General features: G+C 40.0%; 1 protein-coding gene across 1 annotated transcript; it reads left to right on the forward strand.

The window, feature by feature from the left end:
* The first annotated feature begins 17,399 nt into the window (after positions 1-17,399).
* On the forward strand, positions 17,400-24,259 carry dtx3la (deltex E3 ubiquitin ligase 3L a). The gene is made up of 5 exons (XM_086305083.1): positions 17,400-17,523; positions 18,464-18,546; positions 18,644-18,795; positions 22,483-22,694; positions 23,291-24,259. The coding sequence occupies exons 2-5, from the start codon at positions 18,465-18,467 to the stop codon at positions 23,355-23,357; spliced, it is 513 nt and encodes a 170-aa protein (XP_086161209.1). The 5' UTR covers positions 17,400-17,523; position 18,464; the 3' UTR covers positions 23,358-24,259.
* The last annotated feature ends 331 nt before the right edge of the window (positions 24,260-24,590 follow it).

The following is a 24,590-nucleotide window of genomic DNA, read 5'->3' on the forward strand; positions in this document are numbered from 1 at the left end:
GTGAGTGTGAATGAGTGGCTGTCTCTCTGTCTTAGCATGGATTTCAGACTACAGTTTCATATTTAAGAAGTATTTGCTTTTTGTTACTTTAATTATAATAAAAGTAAACTAAAAATAGTGCACATAATGAGGGATGAAAGGTCTTTTACATTACTTCAGCGACCATTGATGCTTCCATGTAGCCACATACAGGAGCTTACACTATTTTTTCGTCATAGTTACACACAACTTTAGATAACAATCCACAGAGGCAGGGTTATTGTTAGCAGCATATCATCCATCACAGAAAGAAATCACTATAGAGACATCACTTGAAACCCCTGGACCAGATTTATGTGCATTTTAGAAGTATGCCTCACAGGATCATAAAGGCTCCTCTTTCGGTCAGAAATACACCATAAAAACGCGACTTCTGTTTATTTACCAGGTGTTCATTGTTTTATAAATTTACCTGCTAAGGAATATGTAGGAGTAACAAATGGGAAAAAGTTGGTATGCCATCTGGTAAATCTGTGGTCCAATAATACTGGAAGAAACCAAGCACAGTCCTCTTTTATCAGTTCTTCTTGCAGAAAGTTTACATGGAAATCAACAGCCGAATTTCATTTTGGCCAGTCATCATGTAAGTAACCTATCCCAGGAGGATCCTATGCCAGCTGTCATAGGGTGAGAGGTTGTTTAATCCCAGATAGGTTCTACTTTGTCACAGGGATGACACAGAATGACAGACAATCATTCAGTCACATCAATACTCACATATCAACACTCCTGAAAATGATATTACAATCATATGACCTCCTCTAAGCAACCAGTCTGAGGAAAGAGCAGCAACCTGCCATTGCCAACTGGTTGTGAGTGAGGTGAGGAAGACAGGACAAAAAACACACTGGAAGAGAGCCAGAGAGTAGGAGTAACTAATTAATAAATGCAGAGTGGTGTAGAAACAAATAGAGTTCCACCACTACCCAGGCTCCTGAATCCAAACTGAGAGCTGATTTCACAAGAGAAGGGGCTGACAGTGAAGTGTCTGCCTCCCAGTCTACTTTTAAATACCCTAGAAAGCACAAGTAAGCCAACAGTCTGGGAATGAAGCGCTCTGTTGGGGTCATGTGGAACTATTTGGGTCTTTAAGCTAAGATGGGGACTGGTTATTTGAGATGTAAGAAAAAAGGACTGAGAGAGATTTTAAGATGAATTCTGAACTGAATCTCTAAAATTAGAAATATCCTGTCTCAGAGTGATGCTGAAAAACTAGTTCATGCATTTATTACTTCTAGGCTGGACTACTGTAATTCATTATTATCATGAAGTCCTAAAAACTCCCTGAAAAGCCTTCAATTAATCCAAAATGCTGCAGCAAGAGTCCTGACAGGGACTAGAAAGAGAGAGCAGATTTCTCCTGTTTTGGCTTCCCTTCATTGGCTCCCTGTTAAATCCAGAATTAAATTTATAATCCTGCTCGTCACATACAAGTTCTTAAATAATCAGGCCCCATCTTATCTTAATGACCTTGTAGTACCATATCACCCTTTTTAGAGCACTTTGCTTCTATGGAACCAGCTTCCACTTTGGATTCAGGAGACAGACACTATCTCTACTTTTAAGATTAGGCTTAAAACTTTCCTTTTTGCTAAAGCATATAGTTAGGGCTGGACCAGGTGACCCTGAATCCTCCCTTAGTTATGCTGCAATAGGCATAGGCTGCAGGGGGACTCCCATGATGCATTGAGTTTTTCCTTTTTAATCACCTTTCTCACTCACTATGTGTTAACAGACCTCTCTGCATTGACTCCTACTTGTTATTAATCTCTGCCTATTTTCTGCAGCATGTTTTCTATCCTGTCTCCCTTTTCTCACCCGAACCGGTTGCAGCAGATGGCCCCGCCCCTCCCTGAGCCTGTTTCTGCCGGATGTTTCTTCCTGTTAAAAGGGAGTTTTTCCTTCCCACTATCGCCAAAGTGCTGCTCATAGGGGGTCATTTGATTATTGGGTTTTCTCTCTATGTATTATTGTAGGGTCTACCTTACAATATAAAATGTATTGAGGCGACTGTTGTTGTGATTTGGCGCTGTATAACTAAAGTTGAATTGAATTGAATTGAACTTAACAGGGAGCTGATAAAGACAAGCCAGTATGGCAGAAATATGCTCTCTCTTTCTAGTCCCTGTGAGTTCTCTCACTCCAGCATTCTGGATCAACTGAAGAATGCTGCAGCAGGGTGTTTCTAGGACAGCTCAATAATAATGAATTTTAATATTCAAGCCTAAAAGCCCCCCCCCATTAATTGCTACCTTTTTGCCGGGGTCTTTTTTAAATTCTATTCACAGTCTCTATGGGGATAGGGTTATGAGGGCATGACAGGAGGAGAAGAGCTCCAGTGTGGCATGTCAGACTTCAACATCCTGGCACCTGGATAGTCAAGTTTTCATGGTTTCATATATTTAGCCACATTTCTAAAAATGAGAGCTGCTCCATCCAAAGTGGGATAAATCCCACCTCTATTAACAAGGCTAGGTTTTCCCCATAAAGTTAAAATAAAATAATAAGTTACTTGACATTTTCAACAACTCATGCTGCACAAAGTGCTTTAGAAACAAAAATGCAACTAAATTACATAAAATGCATGACAGTGAAGCAATAAAAACATAACAGAAATAATTATACAATAAGATAAAAAGAACTAAAAACAAGAACTAAGGCTGGTAAAACAAAAAAAAAATGCTTTGAGTCAACATTTGCTAAAAGCCAGTCCATCAAAATGTTCAGTAGACATCTTCAGTAGAGATTGAAAATGTTCCAGTGTTTGTATAGATCTAATATTTAGCGGCAGACTTCCAGAGTCTGGGACCTGCCACAGAGAAAGCTCTGTTTCGGTGAGATTTAGTTTAGACCTTGGAATTGATAACACAGACCTCATGATTCTTTCTGGAGCATGAAGAGATAGCTCAGGTAGGTAAGAAAGGGCTCAGCTGTTTAGTAACTTTGCTTAGTGGGTGATTGTGGCTCAAAGAGTTGGCAATTTGTCTTATAACCGGAAGGTTGCCGGTTCGAGCCCTGGCTTGAACAGTCTCAGTCATTGTGTCCTTGGGCAAGACACTTTGCTTACTGGTGATAGCCGATGGCACGATATGGTAGCTTTGCTTTTGTCATTCTGCCCCAGGGCAGCTGTGGCTAAAACTGTAGCTTGCCTCCACCAGTGTGTGAATGTGAGAGTGAATTATTAGTGGAATTGTAAAGCGCTTTGAGGGCCCCGAAAAGCGCTATATAAATGCAATCCATTTTTATTATTAAAAAAGTAAAATTTTAAATTGTGTCCTATAAGGATCAGGAAGTCGGTGTAGAGATGCCAACACTGGGGTTATATGCTCCTTTTGTTTCATACCAGTGAGGAGATGAGCAGCTGCATTTTGGACCACCTGGACACAATAAATAGAGGACTGGTCCAAACCAAAGTACAGAGAGTTGCAGTAGTCCAATCTGCAATAGCACATTCAAAGACATTAGCTAGAAGATGGCTGAAGGCTGTCTCAGATAGATAAAACTAGATCAGACTACTGCACTCAGCTGCCTACACAGTTTAAATGAACCATCAAGGTACATACAAAGTTTTTAACATTTGACTTACAATAAGAAGATAAGGGGCCCAGAGCACTGTCAATTTATATACTAACAAAGTTCTTAAAAACGACAATTCCACAACAATTGTTTTCATTTCATTTCATTTAAAAAAAAAAAGAAGGACAACCACTGTTTAAAATCTTCAAAGCATCACAATAATAGCTAAATGGAGTCTTTCTTTGTTGTTAAAGACAAATAAATCTCAATGTCATCTGCAAAACAGTGAAATAAAACCTTATAATGTGATCAAATAGAGCACAGTGGCAACATATACAGTGCAAACAAGGCTGAAACCAAACTTGAGTCTGTTTAAAGCATGATGAGGTACATCCTGTATTTAGGGAAGTGTTAATTAATTTCTGGAAACAGGCCCAATAGCATGAAAAATATTTTTTACCAGATTTTGGGGGAAGACAGTCTCTGGCAGTGTGATGATCTTCGGTGATGAACTGCCATAGATAATTCATTCAAGGTCTCCACGACAGCTGAGCAACCAGGAGGAACACTGGGGTCTGAGGCGGTGAGACATAGAACCTAATGGTCCTAAATCATCCTTACTGTCAGTAAAAAAGGCCCAAAATTACTGCACATGTTTTCTGAAGGAACAGCACCAACATTATCACACAGACAAATAATACAAATAAAAACATTCAAAAGAAGCTAAGAACCTGGGAATTCTAATTTTACAAAATTTGAAATGATCTCTATCCAGCAGTTTCAGGGGTCCTTCAATGTCATCTGCTCTAGCCCTGAGAAAACATTTTACTATGGCTGCTGGTATCTCTTACTTTACAGTTCTCAAAACTGTCACGATTTGCGAGGCAACCATGTGGAAATGAGAGATGGACCCAAAATGCAGGCACTGGCTTAGATGGGATGAGTGAGCTTTATTTATACGTGGTGATAATACAGACTGAGCAGAGATGGGAAGGACGGAAACTAAGGAATCACCTAAAATGGGAATATCTAACAGATCTGAAACCATAACATTCCATCTAAGCTGCGCGCGTGCACAATTGTGCACTGCTGGCATGGTCTCTGTGCACAGACATCAAACATAGCAACAGGGAGGGAACACAGAGACATGGGACTAGGGCAGACACAAAAACACAGAGCTGAAGGAGCTCAAAATACAAAACCTGAGAACTAGAAATGCTAGGACAGAAACCAAAATATTAACAGTGACAATCCTGAACAACAAATAATCAAGAAACACAAATAAAACAGTTACAAAACACTGGGTCACCGGCCCAGGTCCATGACACAAACAAAACCAACAATAACCAGAGTCTGTTCCTTGGTGGGTGTATCGTGAAATGGGAAAAACTACTTGAAATGTGAACAGGTTGTTGGTGTACTGGGGCTTTGCGCAGCACTATGCATCGACAATCTGCTGGGTGAGAGCTGCTCTGGTCAAGTCCCTGCTTATTTTTAAGAATACTGTAGACCTCATTCTACTGGAACTGCTCTTCTAAGAGTCCCCAGTGACACTCTGTGCAAAGCGATGCAGAAGAGTTTTCCGTTCTACTAATATTGGACCACCCTATGTGACTGCCTAAAGGGCTTTTTGACTGGCAAGCCCCAGTCCATCAGGATCGGCAACAGGACTTCAATCAGCATTATTACAAACACTGGCGTCCCACAAGGTTTTGTCCTCAGCCCCATCCTCTATACCCTGTACACCCATGACTGTGTCGCCTCCAACAAAGACAACATCATTTTGAAGTTTGCGGACGACACTGCAGTGATTGGTCGCATCACAGGAGCGGACGAAACGGCTTACAGGAGAGAGGTGGCCGGTCTGGTGTCATGGAGTGAGGACAACAACCTCACCCTCAACGCTGACAAGACAAAGGAGATGATAGTGGACACAAGGAAGAAGTGGAGGCCTCACCCACCGCTGCCTTGAAGTGGAGAGGGTGAGCAGCTTTAGGTACCTGGGCGTCTACATCTCTGAGGACCTCACCTGGACACTGAACACCACACAGCTGGTCAAGAAGGCTCAGCAGCGGCTGTATTTCCTGAGGAGGCTGAGGAAATTTGGTATGTCGGCCAAGATGACTGTCTTGATGACTGTCCATATGTACATAGCGCTGCAGAACTGTACCCCCCCAGCATGTTTACACTGAGTAGGAGATGCTCTGTATCTCATTGTACAACTGTTTAGTGACAATAAAGGCATTCTATTCTATTCTATTCTAAGATCCTCAGCAGGTTCTACTGCTGCATTGTGGAGAGCACCCTGACTAGCTGCATCACTGCATGGTACGGCAGCACTGCTGCTATGCACCGCAAATGCCTGCAGAGAGTGATAACCAGAGATGGGCAGTAACGCGTTACTTGTAACGCATTACTTGTAACGTGTTACTGTAATCAGATTACTTTTTTCAAGTAACGAGTAAAGTAAGGGATTACTATTGCAAAAAATGTAATTAGATTACCGTTACTTTCCCGTAGGAAAGCTGCGTTACGGCGTTACTAAAACCGTGATTTTTTTGCAAGAATGTCTCATGACAGTGATGTAAGCGAGTGCGACGTTCGTTAAAACAGCTGTGTGCAGATCAACAATGGATAACATATCGAGTGCGGGAGAGAGTATGAGCGTGCAGCGTTTAAAGCGTGGAAGTACTGACCTTACTTTGAGTTTGATTCCATAAAAAGTGACAAAAACATTAGCGTCCATCGTGCGTGGGAAGAAAACTTATTTTTACAGCGAAAAAACCCCCTGAACTTCCAAGCAAACACTGAGTGCGCAACAACGTAATGGGAAACTCACAGAGAAACTCGCGGATTCTTCCACTGACCGCTGCGGCACACCTGCACCAGTGTAAACCTCCGCCTACCCCACTCCTGCTTTACAGGTGAAAATAGAGCAAAAGGACCGCTAGTCTTTGACTTTATTTATTTTCTGCTGTGTTTTACTTGCATCTATTTGAAAGAGTGAGTGTAAACACACACAAAAAAAATATTTTATGTGCTGGAATGTGCAGAAAATAGGTTTAAATATTAAACAAATTTCTTCCAGTCAGAGAACGTTGCATATAATTAAATTTTTGCTTGATGCATAAAGTTAAAAGATTAAAACTAATAAAACAAGTTTTAAAAAGAGACTTTTCCATTTGATTACATTTTGTATGATGGATTATGTAGAAAAAGTAGAATTGGGCTGAAAGATCTATCGCTTTATCACCTCTTCAGGTTGTAAATCGTGTTTTTAAAAAGTAACTAAGTAACTAAGTAATTAATTACTTTTGAAAATAAGTAATCAGTAAAGTAACGGGATTACTTTTTGGAGGAAGTAATCAGTAATTAGTTACTGATTACTTTTTTCAAGTAACTTGACCAACACTGGTGATAACCCCGTGTTTGCCTACTGGTGGTGGTCAGAGGGCCCGGTGGCGCCTGTGTCCGGCAGCCTCGCCTCTGTCAGTGCGCCCCAGGGCAGCTGTGGCTACAATGTAGCTTGCTATCGCCAGTGTGTGAATGTGTGTGTGAATGGGTGGATGACTGAATGTAGTGTAAAGCGCTTTGGGGTCCTATGGACTAGAAAAGCGCTATACAAATGCAGGCCATTTACCATTTACCATAACAACCGCGGAGAAGATCATCAGAACTCTGCTGCCCTCTCCGCAGAGCATCTACCATCGCAGAGTCCAGAGGAGAGCTGCCTCCATCCTCAAAGACCCCACACACCCCCAACACGGACTGTTCACACTTCTGCCCTCGAGACGAAGGTTTAGAAGTGTGAAATCCAGAACATCTCAACTCAATAACTCCTTCTTCCCCACTGCCTGCAGACTCTTGAACAGCTGACCCATTTTGAACAGTAATAATAATTTTTTTTTGCACGTCTGGTCATCTTACATATTAAGCCAGCATATTAAGCTATAGCTCTTTTGCACACATCTGTTTCAAATCTCCATATTTTGTCTCCTTTTCTGTCTTCGGCTATTTATTTGTACTATTTGTATTTATATGCTCTATTTCTATTGTATATATTAATCGGCATCTGTGGGTGGACAGCAAAGAAAGAATTTAATTGCACAAAGAAATGCCTTTTCTCTTGTGACACATGACAATAAACACCTTGAATCTTGAATCTTACCTCTGTTTCGATGCTGTTGACCACCATGTTTTGCTTGATAGGCTGAACTACGGGGTGGGAGTATCTGGATCTGCTTTGAAGTGGCTCACATTGTATTTGTCTGAACTATACTTTTCTGCGGCTCGTCCTCTTCTCTCAGCTATGGTGTGACACAAGGTTCTGTATTGCAGTGCTCAGATAGAGTAGAAAAGCCCTATATAAGAACCAGTCCACTTACCACTTATTTTTTCTGTTATACCTCCTCCCACTTCAGCACATTTTGAGTATCTTTAAAGGCATTTGCTATCACTACTGTGCAGATGATATTCAATTATATATCTCTTTTAAGCCCCAAGATACTTCTAAGCTGCAGATCTTAAATAGGTCCTTAGACTCCATGAAAAGTTGGATAGTTAACAACTTTCTCCAACTTAATGAAGATAAAATGGAAGTCCTTGTCTCTGCCCCGGACAGATTTGTGCCCAGTGTAATGAAAGCCATTGGCCCCCTTGCATCATTTGTTAAGTCGTCTGTCAGGAATCTTGGGGTAACTCTAGAGTCTGCATTCACTTTCATTTTTTTAAACCCTTTCCTATCTGGCAGTTGGAACAAGCAGAATTATGGTCTGAAGGCTTTGTTGTGCCAAACACATTTGCTTTCCCAAGACGAGCACTGTAGACTCTCTGTAGGCTCCTCTTGTTAATCTCTTTATTTTATTTATTAATTTTTTTATTCATATTCTGTGTGAATAATATGCTGGAGCGGACAGGGGTTGAAGGCCAGGTTGGTAAAGAAAGAAGAAAGTGGAGGTATAGGTAAAGAAAAAGAAAAAGAAAGAAAGAGAGAGGGGGGCTTGGGATGAAACAAACAGGTGTGCTGCTCTACAACTGCTGCATCTGTAACAAAACACATTCAAACAATACAAAGCACCTGAAAGCAATGACCAGTGGGGAGCAGCAGGGAGGGGAAACCCTCCACCCCTAATAACAATGTCCCAGAGGGACTGAGGCACAGCCACACACATACACAAAGAAAATGCACAGAGATACACATCTTTTCCCTCTGAAGTATGGACAGCACTTTCAGTTCTTAAATTTAGTTGCAGATAACCTTAGTTATTGTTACTTGGCTCTAATAAACCTTTGTTTCTGTGTTAGATGTGCTCCTGCTGTGCTACTTCCTGTTTAATTTTGTTTGCTTTTGTCACCTTTTCCCTTGTGTTTAGTTTTACTTCCTTTATCCTTTGTGATTAGTTTTAGCCATGTTTGTGTCTTCTCCCATCTCCCTTTCGCTCATTATCTTTTGTATATTCAAACCCTCAGTTAGCTTGTGTTTGCTGTTGTTGTGTTGTAGTGACTGTTTGACTCCCGTGGGTTTTCCTTGTCAATCTCCTGGATTTAACACATGGACTCATTTATCGCATCATATCTAAAATAATTGTGTTCATTCTCTTCTGCTTATCCAGTTCATGTTATGGGCGAGATGGGGTGTATCCCAGCTACCATAGAGCAAGAGCCAGTCTGTTGCAGGGACAGAGAGACAGACAACAATTCACATTCACATCTATGGGCAATCACCAGTGGGATCACCAGTTAACCTAACCCCCACTAACTGCATGTCCTTAGACTGTGTCAGGAAGCTGGAGTACCCACGCAAACACGAGGACAACATGAAAACTTCACACAGAAAGGCCCCAGACAGATGGTGGGGTTGAACTTCTTGCTGTGAGGCAATGGTGCTAACTACAGGGTGGGCCATTTATATGGATACACCGTAATAACATGGGAATGGTTGGTGATATTAAAGTCCTGTTTGTGGCACATTAGTATATGTGAGGGGGCAAACTCCTCAAGATGGGTGGTGACCATGGTGGCCATTTAGAAGTCGGCCATCTAGGATACAACTTTTGGTTTTTCAATAGGAAGAGGGCCATGTGACACATCAAACTTATTGGTAACGTCACAAGAAAAACAATGGTGTGCTTGGTTTCAATGTAACTGTATTCTTTCATGAGTTATTTACATGTTTCTCTTTGTTCACAGCCATTGACATGTCGAAGAGGTTAACACGTTAGGAGCGGATCGAAATTGTGTTGATATCTGGTGAACGCAGTAACTGGGTCATTGCAGCAGATTTCAATGCAAGACACCCTACGAGACCACCCATCTCCCATGCTACAGTTAGCAAACTGCTTGCTAAGTTTTGTGACACTGGTTCAGTGTTGGATTTGCCAAAATGTGGACGCAAGAAAACTGTCACTAATGAAGAAACATCAGTGGCTGTCCACAGCGTAGACTGGAGAGTGGCATTAGTTGAGCATCCCTTCGGCGGATATTAGCTACTCACAAATGGCACCCTTACAAACTCCAGCTACTGCAGCATCTCAACGAGGATGACCCAGATCAGAAAACCACCACTATTGGTCTGACACTAACCCACATTGGATGGATCCCTCCAAGACTGTTGGAACAACAAAAGTGATGGTTTGGTGTGGTATATGGGGAACAATGATAGTGGGTCCATTCTTCATCAATGGAAGCCTCAAGGCCACTGGATATTTGAAATTGCTACACAGTGTTGGGAAGGTTACTTTTAAAGTGTATTACACTACAGATTACAGAATACATGCCCCAAAATGTATTTTGTAACTGATTCCGTTACGTTACTCAATGAGAGTAACGTATTCTGAATACTTTGGATTACTTAATATATTATCATGCTGTTTACAACTACATGAATCTGATTTATTACTATTACTGAAGGTCCGCGGCTCCGAACCGTAGTAAAGGGACCTCTGGCTAATATGTCGGGTTCCGTGTCAGGCTCATAGCCAAAAAATAGCTTTACTTTGTTGTCTGGGTCAACTTTGCTAGCGAGAGACAGAGGGAGGTGTTGAAAGGCTGCTCCAACGGAAGTTATTGTTTCGGAGGAAAACAGGAACACTGTGTACAGTCGAGTCTTAATAGCGTACCTACAACTGGGCTCGTCAGGCTCTCTTCTTGGCTGCAGTGGTTATTATTATATTGACATGCTTCCAGCTACCGTTTCTCAACGGCAACTCGTACTTTTCCACTCTCCTTTTTCTCCCTCCTCGCGCTCACAGACACATAACGGGTCCATTCTCCCTGCAGCACGGACTACACTGCCCATGAGGCTACATTCTTTAGCATTCTGCCTATTAGCTTAGCACAACAACAACAACAAAAAGGTGCTCTCTCTCCCAGGAAACACGCAGTCACAGAGGGAGCGCGCGTCACCCTGTAACCATGGCTACCGTAACGCTGCCGCCTGGAACAACAGAACATAGCTGTCAAACAAAACCCGAACAGTCCTGACCCGCCACAATATGAAACAGGAAAATACCGCAGTGTAATCCCTTTATTTCAACAAAGTAACTGTATTCTAAATACCAAGTTTTTAAACGGTAACTGTAACGGAATACAGTTACTCATATTTTGTATTTTAAATACGTAACAGCGGTACATGTATTCCGTTACTCCCCAACACTGTTGCTACATGATGATGTGTTTCCCTCTTTGTGCACTGAAGCTGGCACGTTCCCTGAGTTTTTCCAGCAAGATGGTGCACCACCACATTATGGGTGCCAGGTCCGAGCATTTCTAGATGAACAGTCTCCTGGAAAGTGGATTGGTTGTCGTGGGCCAGTTGAATGGTCCCCAAGGTCTCCCAATCTGACCCCCTTAGACTTTTATCTTTGGGGTCATCTGAAGACAATTGTCTATGGTGTGAAGATACGAGATGTGCAGCACCTGAAACTACGGATACTGGATGCCTGTGCTGGCATTTCTCCTGCGGTGTTGCTATCAGTGTGTGAAGAGTGGGAGAAGAGGGTTGCATTGACAATCCAACCCAATGGGCAGCACATTGAACACATTTTATAAGTGGTCAGAAACTTGTAAATAACTCATGAAAGAATAAAGTTACATTGAAACCAAGCACACCATTGTTTTTCTTGTGACATTACCAATAAGTTTGATGTGTCACATGGCCCTCTTCCTATTGAAAAACCAAAAGTTGTATCCAAGATGGCCAACTTCTAAATGGCCACCATGGTCACCACCCATCTTGAGGAGTTTGCCCCCTCACATATACTAATGTGCCACAAACAGGACTTTAATATCACCAACCATTCCCATGTTATTACGGTGAATCCATATAAATGGCCCACCATGTACTGTGCCACCATGCTCCCCTTAAATAATTTTGTTCAGCTTAATTCACAAAGTTTTAACTACTCTATTAAAATATAACTTAATACAATACATATACAATATATTCACACAGCCATGACAGTTAGCACTGATTCAGATTGACTACACCTTTAATGGTGAGCACTATATGGAGAGAATGGTGGTGAGAGAAGAAAAGGAAGGCAAGTTCAAAACATAATTGGACTTTTCTGTGTTTTCTCTTCCTGTGTGGATTAGAGGGGAGAGTAAGGCAGGATTTGGGACACATGGTAATTATCCCATCTGAGATCCCATCTGAGATCCCCCTCTTGTCCCCAGCCTATTTTTTTTAAACCTCTCTCGCCCTCTTAGCTTAAGCGGGATTGTCTTTCTCTGTTTCAGCGTCTCTGAGGTCACTAAAAACAAGCTTGGATTTTGTGTCACAACAACAAAGGATTTCAAATGAAGAGGCAGATATGTTTTAACTGTCTCTGAGAGGACCAAGGTTGTTCTGGAACCTTCAGATTTTCAAGAATGCTTAACTTTAGGGCTTTCTGAGGCTGCGTCACGTCTCGTGTGATGTGAAAAAAATTGATTGTCTAATATCAATTTTGAGTGTTTAACGGGTGGTAAGCTCTGGAAGTGACACGGATATGTTGTGGTACTCTAGCCAATCACAGTAATCCAATGAGTCTGCTGTAAGTTTTGAGAAGGGACTTGTACAAAGCAAATGCAAAACACAAAGGCTGATAAAAGTATACTCTCCTCTACATTGTCCTCATTCGTTAAGTGCTTTACCACTAATCAGAAGGTCGGTGGTTCGATCCCAGGCTGCCTCCTGGCTGCATGCCAAATATCCTTGGGCAAGATACTAACCCCATGTTTGCCTACTGGTGGTGGTCAGAGGACCCGGTGGCGCCAGTGTCCGGCAGCCTCGCCTCTGTCAGTGTGCCCCAGGGCAGCTGTGGCTACAATGTAGCTTGCCATCGCCAGTGTGTGAATGTGTGTATGAATGGGTGAATGACTGAATGTAGTGTGAAGCGCTTTGGGGTCCTTAGGGACTAGAAAAGCGCTATACAAATGCAGGCCATTTACCATTTACAAACCACAAAATTACAGCTAATAGATGGATTCTCCTGTTTTTAAATTCAGCTAGTTAGCAACAATATACTGCTTAAGATACTGGGAGTGAAAGTGGACAGCATATCCTTGTTTCTTTTCTTTTTTTTTAAACACAAAACTCATTGTTGCAGCCCAGAGCAACTGCTTTTTAGTTTTGCTGTCCTTGTTTTTCACAAGTGATGCCATATTCTGTACCTGCACAAGAAAGCGTTAAACATGTTATTTAAATGTGTACTTCCTAAATCCATCTTCATAGGCATTGTTGATTCTATCACAGTTTTTTAAGCAGGGTGAAGTTAGCATTAAAACATGTACACTTTAAGTGAAAAAGTGAGGGAATCTTCAGAGATTTAGTTAGCATCATTTACACAAGAGTGCAGACCAAAGGCCTGTACTACAAAGCAGGATTTTGGTTTTCCAGGTAACTTTTTAAATACATAATTATTTATGTACATTATGTGCACTCATATGTGCAGCCTATGTCTACCTTACTGAAACCACAGAACGAAACACAAACTATGCATTCCACTGTCAAAAGAATGGACATGGATTTGTCACGGTGAGTAGAGTGAGCCGTGTGGAAATATTGAAGGAGGATCCAGTCGCAGGCACTCGTGAAGGTGAGGTGGTTTATTGAACACAAAAATAAAAATAGACAAACAGCAAACAGAACAGAAGGCTATCTAAACTGAGAACAACTAAGCTAGTGAACACAAACCAGGACATGAACATGAAGGAGGATGAGCAGCGGAGAATGACGACGGACAGCAGGGAGAACACACGGATGAAACATGGTGGATACACAGACGGACCAGCAACTACAATGACAGAGGACACGACTTAAATACACACAGAGAAACACAGGGGAATTACACACAGGTGGTGGACACAGCTAGGAATAATCGACGAGACGAGAGGTAAAACTGAACACACTCACATGAGACAGACCTTCACAATAAAACAGGAAACAAGCGATCACTACACGAAGACACAGACAGGACACAGAACTAAACTCACACAAAACATGAGAACACAAATCCTTAACCACGAGTAACAGAAACATGGAACTTAAATAGTAACCCACAAATCACAAAGGTAACACAACGATCATTCAAGAGATAAACTAAAACATAATAAACTCAAAATGCTGGGTCGAACCGACCCAGAAGCTTGACAGGATTAATTTGGTGATTAAGAAAGTGTATAAAATTTTCTAATAGTTCATTTTAATCTGCATATGCCTTTTACACTGCTACACTGCTAATACTAGACTCTATTAAAAAACAACCCTTCCTACTTTCCCTGCAGAGGCCTGAGGGTTTTTCAAGGAATGGTGACATCATTTTTGGAAAATTGATTGGTCAGTAGGTGGTGATTTCATACCTGATGATCCAAGGAAAACATTCTGTGGACTGACAAGACAAAAGCTGAACTTGTTGGAAGGGTTGACTCTCATTACATCTGGCATAAAACTAAGATAACATTTTATAAAAAGAACATCATACCAACACAAATGGTTGCAGTAATATGATGATCTGGGTTTACTTGACTGGTCATGGATGACTTGCTGTATCAAAGCAGGATGGAACCAGGAATTCTGGTCTCTAGCAGCCAATTCTGAAAGTAAACGTCCAGCCTTCAGGTTCTGGCCTAAAGCTCAAGCACACTTGGATTATGCAGCACGAAAGTGATGCACAAAGCGTCAGAAAGTCAAACTATGAATGGCTCAAAAAATAAAAACTTTTTTGAGTCACAGTGGTAAATGTTGCCATGTAATAGATAAACTTCTCACAGCCTGATCAAAACTGACAAGTCAATAACACAAACAAAACAAAGCAGATAAAGGGACATACTGGACATCACACCTGAGTCTAACTGATCCAAATGTTGAGCTGAACAAACCCCAAGAGAAAGCCTTTATCTTGCTGAGCAAACTTGGCTTTAGTAAGTATTGTACCTCTGCGGTACTGAGAGTTTTCAGCCCTTTTCTAAAAGCATTATCTCTCCACAAATGGAGAATGATTGGAGAAATGAATGCAAATACTCATCTGTTTCTAATTATTTGTTAAGCATGAGACTTTTTTATTAAGTGCTACCCTCAATAAAATTTCTGTTTGGCACCAAAGACTTTAGGCAGGAGATCAGGAAAAATTCCAAAATTTAAACAAAGGCTTTATTCTTAAAGAGTTATTTGTCATGACTATATAGGCAATCAGTGGGGCAATCATTACATGTAAGGAGCAGGAAAAGGCAAAGTCCACAGGGTTTTCTCCTTTCACTAATTTTTGACTCCTTATCTTGGGGTGGCTGTAGCTGAATAGATAGAGCAGGTCACCTACTAATGTTGGTGGTTTAGTCCCTAGCTGCTCCAGTCTGCATGCCAAATATCCTTGGGCAAGATATTAACTCCAAGTTTCTCATCCGTGCACCCATTGAAATGTGAATATGTGTAAATGTTAGACAGACAGCACCTACTCATTAAACAAAGCATAGAAGAAAGTGTTTGTTTGCCTGGACAAATGGCACAAGTTGCATTAAAGTACTTTGAGTGCTCAGTTAGAATAGAAAAGCACTACATAAGAACCAGTCCACTTACCACCATCTTTTCTTTCCTCTTGCCTGGAACCCAGACCTGCAACTCAGTCTGAGTAAACCATGTTCAAGGATATCTCTAAAATACATCTGTGGGACAAAGGACAAAGAAAGCTTTTGGCACACGCTAAAAGAATATGTTTTACATTCTTATCAAGAAGTGTGTCTTTTGTCCTTTGGGTTTTTACCTTCCTCACATATAGGAGGCAGGGCACACATTTGTTAAGCCAAACTGCTTGCCCTCTTTACTCCTATGTTGTTGCAGTTATTTAAGATGATCAAGATTTTTACTCTTTATTACTGTGTTTAACTTTTTTTTTCTTAAAGTTTTATTTCTACGTCGGTACAAACTAACATTTCTAATTATGCATCAAAAGATAATTTGATATAGGTCAATACCTAGATCAATAAGCTGATCTGTGTGAATTGAAATGCCATTTTCAGAATCAGAATCAGAAAGGGGTTTATTGCCAAATGTTGAGCAGGTTTACAACATTAGGAAATTGCTGCGGTGCTTTTCTGATATGCAAAAAAACATAAAAAATAAACCGACTATTAACATTGCTGTTTAAATGTTGACGAATTAAATATAACAACACTGTGTTATAACGGTTATTTTACATTTAATGGCCACCTCCACTTCTCTGGAAGAAATGTGAATACAAGTTACCAAACTGAACAACTGCTTTCTGTAGCTAAAGCTAAACTTAAAACACCGTGGCACATGCATGAATGACTATCACGGTCCCTAAGGCCTCTCCGACTGACTTTATCTGTCTCTCTGTCTTTGTTTTTTCTCTTCTCTTCTCTGTCTGTGTTGTTGTTGTTGTCTATGCGCGAGGGTGGGACTCTAGCTTGAAACACATCACCCACCTGTCACCAATGATCCCATAACTGCCACGAGTTAAGGTAGTGACTGGCTGTCATTCTTTGCTGTAGTGTTGAACTACAGTTAGTGAAACCCTGGTGTTTCCCTCTGCAAAGAGTTTCCCTGGATTCCCTTTCCTGGACTGTGATGAGTCGCCCTGAGTTTTGAGAGTGTTCTGTTGTTTGATAACCAGGTATTTGGATTCCCTGGATCAAGTCGAAACTATTTTCCTCTAATGCATTGGGTATAACTTTGTTGGTGAATCAATGTAAATAAACACACTAAACATTGACTTCTTTGAGTCCAGCACTACAGTTCACTCCCCCTCAGTAGCCATGACAGCTGTTCATGACTTGTTGATTTCACGACACACCCACCAATCTGAGCCATGATCTAAATAACCCTCATCCCTCAGACTACTTATATGTGGACTCTATTCTGACCAAGTCTTTTTAACTGCCTGTTCTCTAATGTTTGCCTTTTCTGTTGTTTTTTATATATTCCTCTTAATTGTATATATCTCTCATGTTTATTTATTCCTGCTGTTGTACTATTTATATTTTATTTCTACACAGTTGGTGTGGAGCACCCACAATTGTGCCGTACATTTACAATGACAATTGTGGGTGCTCTATTTTAAAGTGTTTAAAAAAAACATCCAAACATTTTTGGAATTGGGGTTGTATTCAATGAAATATATAAAAATATAAAAGACAACACAAATAAATTGTTATCCTTATGATCATACATAAAACTACTGTGAAACTGTTTTTCTTGCTTGCTTCTGCCACACACACCGACACACACACACACACACACACTACCATGATTACCAAACTTGCTAGACCAGTTGAGCAGATCATTCAGCCCTTAAACCACAACCCATTAACTGGACACACCCACCTTATTTTTCCCTTGTTTCTGTCTTTGATTTGGTGCACTTTTCATATCCTCATGAGCTAACGAATGCCTGGAGCTCCAAGATCTTTTAGTTACGACAGGAGAAACCAAGAAAATTTTCTGCAGTGTGGATAACAGCCTTTCAGCAGGTACTGAGAAGAGTATGAATAGCACTCATCAATAATTAACATTTACTGTAATCATTGGAATTTTAAGTTATTAGTCAGTTTGAACTCACCCACTAATGTATGTTGTGTTGTGTTGTAAACATTTTCTTTTTGTTCTGAATTAAAACAAGCTGATTGAAGAACAGAACAGGCAAAATGCTAGGCAGCAAAACCAAAGACATTATGACTGGCTAAACGTACAAACTTTATTTTCAGCACTCGGTAGGTTCACCTGCTCTACTCAGATATACCTAGTCAATGTGGTGTATATGGCAGTATAAAAGATTATTTAAAAATAACATCGGACACATTTAAATGTTTATTTGAAGTTACAAGCCAGTTATCAAATCTTTTGGTTTTTTTAGGACTCGAAGTACATGAGAGGAAGTTCTTGTGTTTGAGGGCCATAAAATACTTTTCCCTAATAAGCAGCGACATACGATGTGTTAAGGATGTATCTTCTGCCATCAAATTTAGACATTTGTACACAGCCATTTCACAACCATTCACACCTTTATTCAGGGGACTCTAAGCATGTCCTGTGAGCTCAATGTTTTTAGAGGGTTTTGTGATTTACAGCCTTGACACACCATCAAACTGTGCTAATCAGTCTACAGAAATCCTCTTGTGTGAGTGGACATCTGCAAGAATACACAGTCCATCATCTACAGCTAGCTGCGGTTATGACGAGTAATGAAGATCTATAAAATGAATTTAAGCATGATAGTAAATTTAAACACAAATCTTAAACTATGTATAAAAATCTCTCTTCCTCTTGGAACTCCATTGTTCATTTGTTTCAGTTTTACAATTGTCTTGATTTTTTTTGAACGGTAAAACCTTTTTCTTATAAGACATTTACCAACATCGCGATTTATTCTAGATAAAGTGCTAATTCATACTGTTTCCCTTGTCTTTACAGTATGGGTTCTAACCAGAGCAGTGACAAGCTTTACTGTAATCGTTATCTCGATGGACAGGGTCCTCCATCGCTGGTTGAACAAGGTCCTTCAAAAATACACACACCTATTTCTGAATGCCTGGTACAATTTCTTATTTACTAGTAGATAATTCCACTGAAAATCTGCTTCTGTCTGTCCAGCTACTGAACAGGCAAATGGGAAGTTCAGTACACTAAGTGGGTGCCAACCAGATGGTAAAATGACCTGGGAAGTTATCAACAGAGGCCTAGCTGGATTTCCTAATGATAATACCCTGAAGATTAACTTCTCATTCCTGGAAGGAAAACAGACGGTGAGCTTAGTGGATCTGCTGACAACTATATGTGGTATAGCTAATATGTACATATACCTAATATTTGAAATAGCTAATGAGGTTGAGCAAGGCATCCACTACTTTCAAGGTTGGTAATTTCACTCCAGGCTTCTTCAGTCTGTATGCTAAAGTCAATTATATTATTAATATTATTAATAATAATAATAATAACAATAATAATAAAAAAAAAGAAACAGTCAAACACTTCTGATTAACTCTCTCACTAGGTCAATAACATTGTTTAAAATGATAAAAAACACAACGTCCCCAACCTTTTTTGCGCCATGGACCGGTTTATGCCCGACAATATTTTCACGGACTGGCCTTTAAGGTGTCGCGGATAAACACAACAAAATAAAACTAGTACCGGTACCGAAAAAAAGAAGATTTATTCATAACATGCGTGAAAAGACCCAGGAAAACCGAGTTAACGATAAAAATGATAACGAAATAACGCTGAAAACCAATAAAAACCCTGAAAATCACACATGAGCCTCAACTCTCGCGGCCCGGTACCAAATGACTCACGGACCAGTACTGGTCTGAGGCCCAGGGGTTGGGGACCGCAGATGTACAGCACATTAAACATAAGAAGACTATGTGGCACAACCCTAAATTGACGGTTCAAAAGATATTTTTTAAATATTGTTCAAAAAGAAAGAGAAACACTAACTATTCTTTTATTTGAACAAGAGTAAGAGCATATACACCGCATTCTTATCAGAAAGAAACTGGTGAACTGGTTGGTCAGGTTAGTGAGTCACGGTAGATGGAAATAGAAAACGAAAACAGAAAAAAAAAGGAGCAGCACATACTTTGATTTGTAAACAACACTCACTAAATGCACACTGCAAATCCAGCATGTCCAAATTAACACTGTCAGATTTGATTTCAACACTATTAAAGTGTCTATACTATATGGGTCCACATCAGAGAGTGTTAATTTAACTCTTTTTGGAGAGTTGGTACGTTAACTCTGATTAAGTGTTAAACACCAAATCTGTCTGGAGTTGATAATTTAATACTTACTAATGCTAACTAGGTGTTAAGTGTTTATATATTAACTCTCAAAGAGTATTTTAGTTTAACTACGTAAGAGTTGTCTTCTGATTAATTCTAAAAAGCAGGAATTTTCCTGTTCTGAACTTCTAGAAATTTCTTTTGGAAATAAACATTTACTAAAAAGACGCAATGGTTTTTGAAAAACATTTATTCTGAACTGTGCACCACAATTTCAAAACATTTTCTGAAAGATGTAACAGTGTACATGTTCTCACTTTCATTAGAATTTTGTTTATCAAAAGGTCTGACATAGGTGAGCTGGTAAATGCAAATAACAGCATTCTCATCACTTATTTCTTCAATACAATATGCATGTCCTTCATTCATCACTTTGTGGACCTTCAACGCACTTCTGCTCTCCCCCATATTCCATCTTCACATATCCTATGTGAAGATGGAAACAGGTAATACTGAACTAAATGTAAAACCTCAACCTTTTTCATTTTTACCTAAACCGTGTGCACAAAACTCTGGAGGGATTTAAATGCTAACGTAGAACCCAGTCAGGACATCTGCTACTGCTGTCTGCTCGTTTTTTTTTTATGGGAGATCATTTTCAGGCTTCAAGTAGCACCATTATACCAACATTTCACATTCTAGACATTGTTTTAGGTGTGTTTGACCAAAAATGTGACTGAAAATTCACATGCAAGCTTTTTTTCAAGGCTGTGGTATTTGCCTGCAAACAATACCTTTCAGCTAGCTAAAACAGAATATTATGCTATCACCGAGCAACATGGCTAATGCCTTTCACACAGCTTTGTCTCAACTCCAAAGAGCCACACGTGGTTCAGGGGGGTTGGGAAGCTCATCTTGTAACCGGAAGGTTGCCGGTTTGATCCCTAGCTCTGTCTGTCTTGGTCGTTGTGTCCTTGGGCAAGACACTTCATCTACCGCCTACTGGTGATGGTCAGAGGGGCCGATGGCGTGATATGGCAGCTTCGCTTTTGTCATTCTGCCCCATTATAAATAGATAAATACAAATAGCATGAATAAATAAATGGAGACAAAAAAATTGAGTGTATTAAATAGATTTATGTGCAAAAGAGCTATGAGCTTAATCTGCTGGTTTGATATGTGAGATGACCTGATGTGCTAAAATTATTATTACTGTTAAAATAGATCAGCTGTTCAAGACTCTGATAGCAGTGGGGAAGAAGGAGTTGTTGAGTTGAGATGTTCTGGATTTCACACTTCTAAACCTTTCTCCTGAGGGCAGAAGTGTGAACAGTTTGTGTTGTGGGTGTGTGGGGTCTTTGAGGATGGAGGCAGCTCTCCTCTGCACTTGGCGATGGTAGATGCTCTTCAGAGAGGGCAGCAGGGTCCTGGTGATCTTCTCAGCAGTTGTTATCACTCTATGCAGGCGTTTGTGGTCCATAGCAGTAGTGCTGTCGTACCATGCAGTGATGCAGGTAGTCAGTGTGCTCTCCACAATGCAGCTGAGTGCATCTGTCTCCCAAATCTAAACTGGGAACTGGTTCCACAGAAGAGGCGTCTGAAAGCGGAAGGTCTCCCATTTTAGTTTTAAATACTCTAGGAACCACAAGTAAGGAATCTCCAGAAGGATATTTAAACTCTTGAGCAGCTTTTAAGTATTTTGGGGGGCTTTGAGGAGCACAATTTGATCAATTTTGCAACATTTGACTGAGTCTTAGAAAAACTGTGCACATTCTACTACTATCAACAGTCATTTTATCAATATACTAGTGACCCCGTTCCTCTGATAAATCATGTGGTAAAGTTTCTGTATACTCTTCCTATCATTCATCCTATCATTAAGTTAATCTTAATTTTGTATCTCCCAATATTTTTTTTTTTTTGAGGACTGGGCAGGGGTTTTCTGGTATTTCTGAGGTGTAACAGGAAATAGATTTAGCTAACAACTGATTTAGCAACCACCAGAAAAGCAAAAGAAAACCAAACCAAAATAAAAAAAAACCACACTTGACCACTCTGCAGTGTGTTGCTGTCTAGATAACTAATATCACAGGTCCATCAGTAAACTGCTTAATATGAACAATTTTTCTCTTCATTTTTTTCTTTTCCTTTTTTCGTTTTTGCCTCTCTCAGGTTACAGCTAGATAATTACATTCAAAATTAGCATTCCGACTTTATCTAACAAAAATGTGAGTTGGATAAATCACCACAGTAGACATGGTGTCAATACATATATCAGAATTTGTTCTGTGATGATGAAAGAGTGCACACGCTTAGCTCAGGGTGAACGTACTCACAATTTGCTGAACTTAACCTGATCGGGTGTTCTGGAATGGGGAAACAGAATTCCTCTGAGTCAATCAAGTCAGAGTCTATTTTTAAATTAAATTAAAATCTCGCCTTAGTTAATGTGCATATTTTACCTGTGGGCTTTATAGCCTGCTATTAAATAAAACCTCAGAACTCTTGCTTAGGCTAAAAATATTTTTAATAAAGAATAAGCAAAGTACTAAACAAAAATCTAAATAGTTTTGTTAATAGTTATTAATTACAGTTTTATATATTTAATTAACTCTTTAAAATATGATGACTTAAGTACAGTGTGGTTAGACTTAAGCACATGGTTTAATGAATGTCTATTTATGCACTAAACATATCTTCCTATAGGAGATGCACCCTCACCCTGGCCAGCATTATGCTGGGGAAGTACTCTGTGCTTACCTGCCCGACAACCTTGAAGGCAAGAAGGTTCTTGCTCTGCTGGAAAAGGCATTCAATCAGAAGCTTCTGTTTAGAATAACCACAAATGGAGATGGAGAGGACGTGATCACTACAAGTTCCATTCCACTAAAAATACAGTCAGAAGGTGGAAACATATTGTGAGTATATTATAGCAGACTTGGTTTGAAAGGCCTAATGCTTATCCCTTTTAATTGTGCAGCACTTTGGTTAAGCCTTGATTTTAAATGTGCTTAGAAATAAACTGACTTGACTTGAAGTAAAATGAGCAAGCAAGCAAACAAACAAACACAAACACATTTACAATTGTGTGTTAGAAACTGAAATGTCTAGACAGATGGCAGATGACCACTCCTTCCTCAGCCTGGTTCTGCTGGAGGTTTCATCCTGTTAAAAGGGAGTTTTATTCTTCCCACTGTCGCCAAAGTGCTTGCTCATAGGGGGTCATATGATTGTCGGGTTTTTCTCTGTATGTATTATTGTACCTTACAATATAAAGCACCTTGAGGCGACTGTTGTTGTGATTTGGTGCTGTATAAATAAAACTGAATTGAACTGAACTCATAAAATTAGATCACTGAAAGAACACTACTGTTAAAGTTACTGATTTAATAGGTAGCTTTAAATATATTATTTAGTCCCAATTTTCTGTCTTTACATCTACATGGGAGTGTGTGTGTGTGATGACAATTATTTTTTAATTTAATTTTTTAATTTCTAATCTGTATTCTTTCAGTGATGGCCCAGATGCTGACTACCTGAAGACTATGAAAAAGCTACTGAACAATAATGGCATTAAATAACATAAGACATACTGGTTAATAGATGGATAAAGCTACATTTTTTCTTTTTCCTGTAGCAGAATTAAGAAGAAAAGGTGGTTGCAGTTTAGGATGAAAAGCAGATTGTGTACTGAATAGTTTGGTGGTTTAGTCCTGTCTGCATGCCAGTAATATTCGCCCACTACGCAACCACCAATTTACATGTAATAGATAAGTTATACGCAGAACTATATGTAAAATTAAGCCCTGCTTATGCCCCCTGGCTATTAGTGTAAAGATTTAAGTAGAATGGAAAAAAATAATAGATTAATTATTTTATATATTTTATTTCTTATGCATACTTGTAAGTTATGTATTGTGTTGTTGTCAATTAAAAATAGCACAGATGTTGATATTCAAGAGGCTGTCATTGCTCTTAAAGCAGTATGCTTCCATTTGAATTTGTAGCCAGCAACAAATGTCCAGACTCTCCTCAAAGACCTGCACAGATTTTGGAGAGTCTTGAAACTTGTTTAAGTCTTTCTTCAAAGATTGTGCTGGTTATTGGAGAGACCTGAGGCACACACACACACACATATATGCACAAACACACACACACACACACACACACACACACACACACACACACACACACACACACACACACACTGTATCTCTCCCTCTCCAGTGCAAGTAACGGAATACATGTACCGCCGTTACGTATTTAAAATACAAAATATGAGTAACTGTATTCCGTTACAGTTACCGTTTATAAAGGTGGTATTTAGAATACAGTTACTTTGTTGAAATAAATGGATTACACGGCGGTACTTCCCTGTTTCATATTGTGGAGGATCAGGCCTGTTTGGGTTTTGTTTGACAGCTACAGTACGTTCTTTTGTTCCAGGCGGCAGCGCCATGGTTACAGGGTGACGCTCTCTCTCTGCGTGTTTCCTGGGTGAGAGAGGCCTTTTTGTTGTTGTTGTGCTAAGCTAATAGGCAGAATGCTACCGGTATAGCTCTAAAGAATGTAGCATCATAGGCAGTGTAGTCCGTGCTGCAGGGAGAATGGACTGCCATACCCGTTATTTGTCTGTGAGCGAGGGAGGGAGAAAAAGGAAGTATGAGCTGTCATCGAGCAAAAACGGGAGCTGGAAGCATGTAAATATAATAATAACCACTGCAGCCAAGAAGAGTGCCTGACGAGCCCAGTTGTAAGTAAGCTATTAAGACTCGACTGTACGCTGTGTTCGTGTTTTCCTCCGAAAACAATAA

This window comes from Aulonocara sp. 'chitande type north' Nkhata Bay, linkage group LG9 (assembly GCF_057382095.1).
Source record: "Aulonocara sp. 'chitande type north' Nkhata Bay isolate Kocher_YH1m ecotype deep benthic linkage group LG9, A_spYH_male_GT1.1, whole genome shotgun sequence".
Taxonomy (NCBI): Eukaryota; Metazoa; Chordata; class Actinopteri; order Cichliformes; family Cichlidae; genus Aulonocara; species Aulonocara sp. 'chitande type north' Nkhata Bay.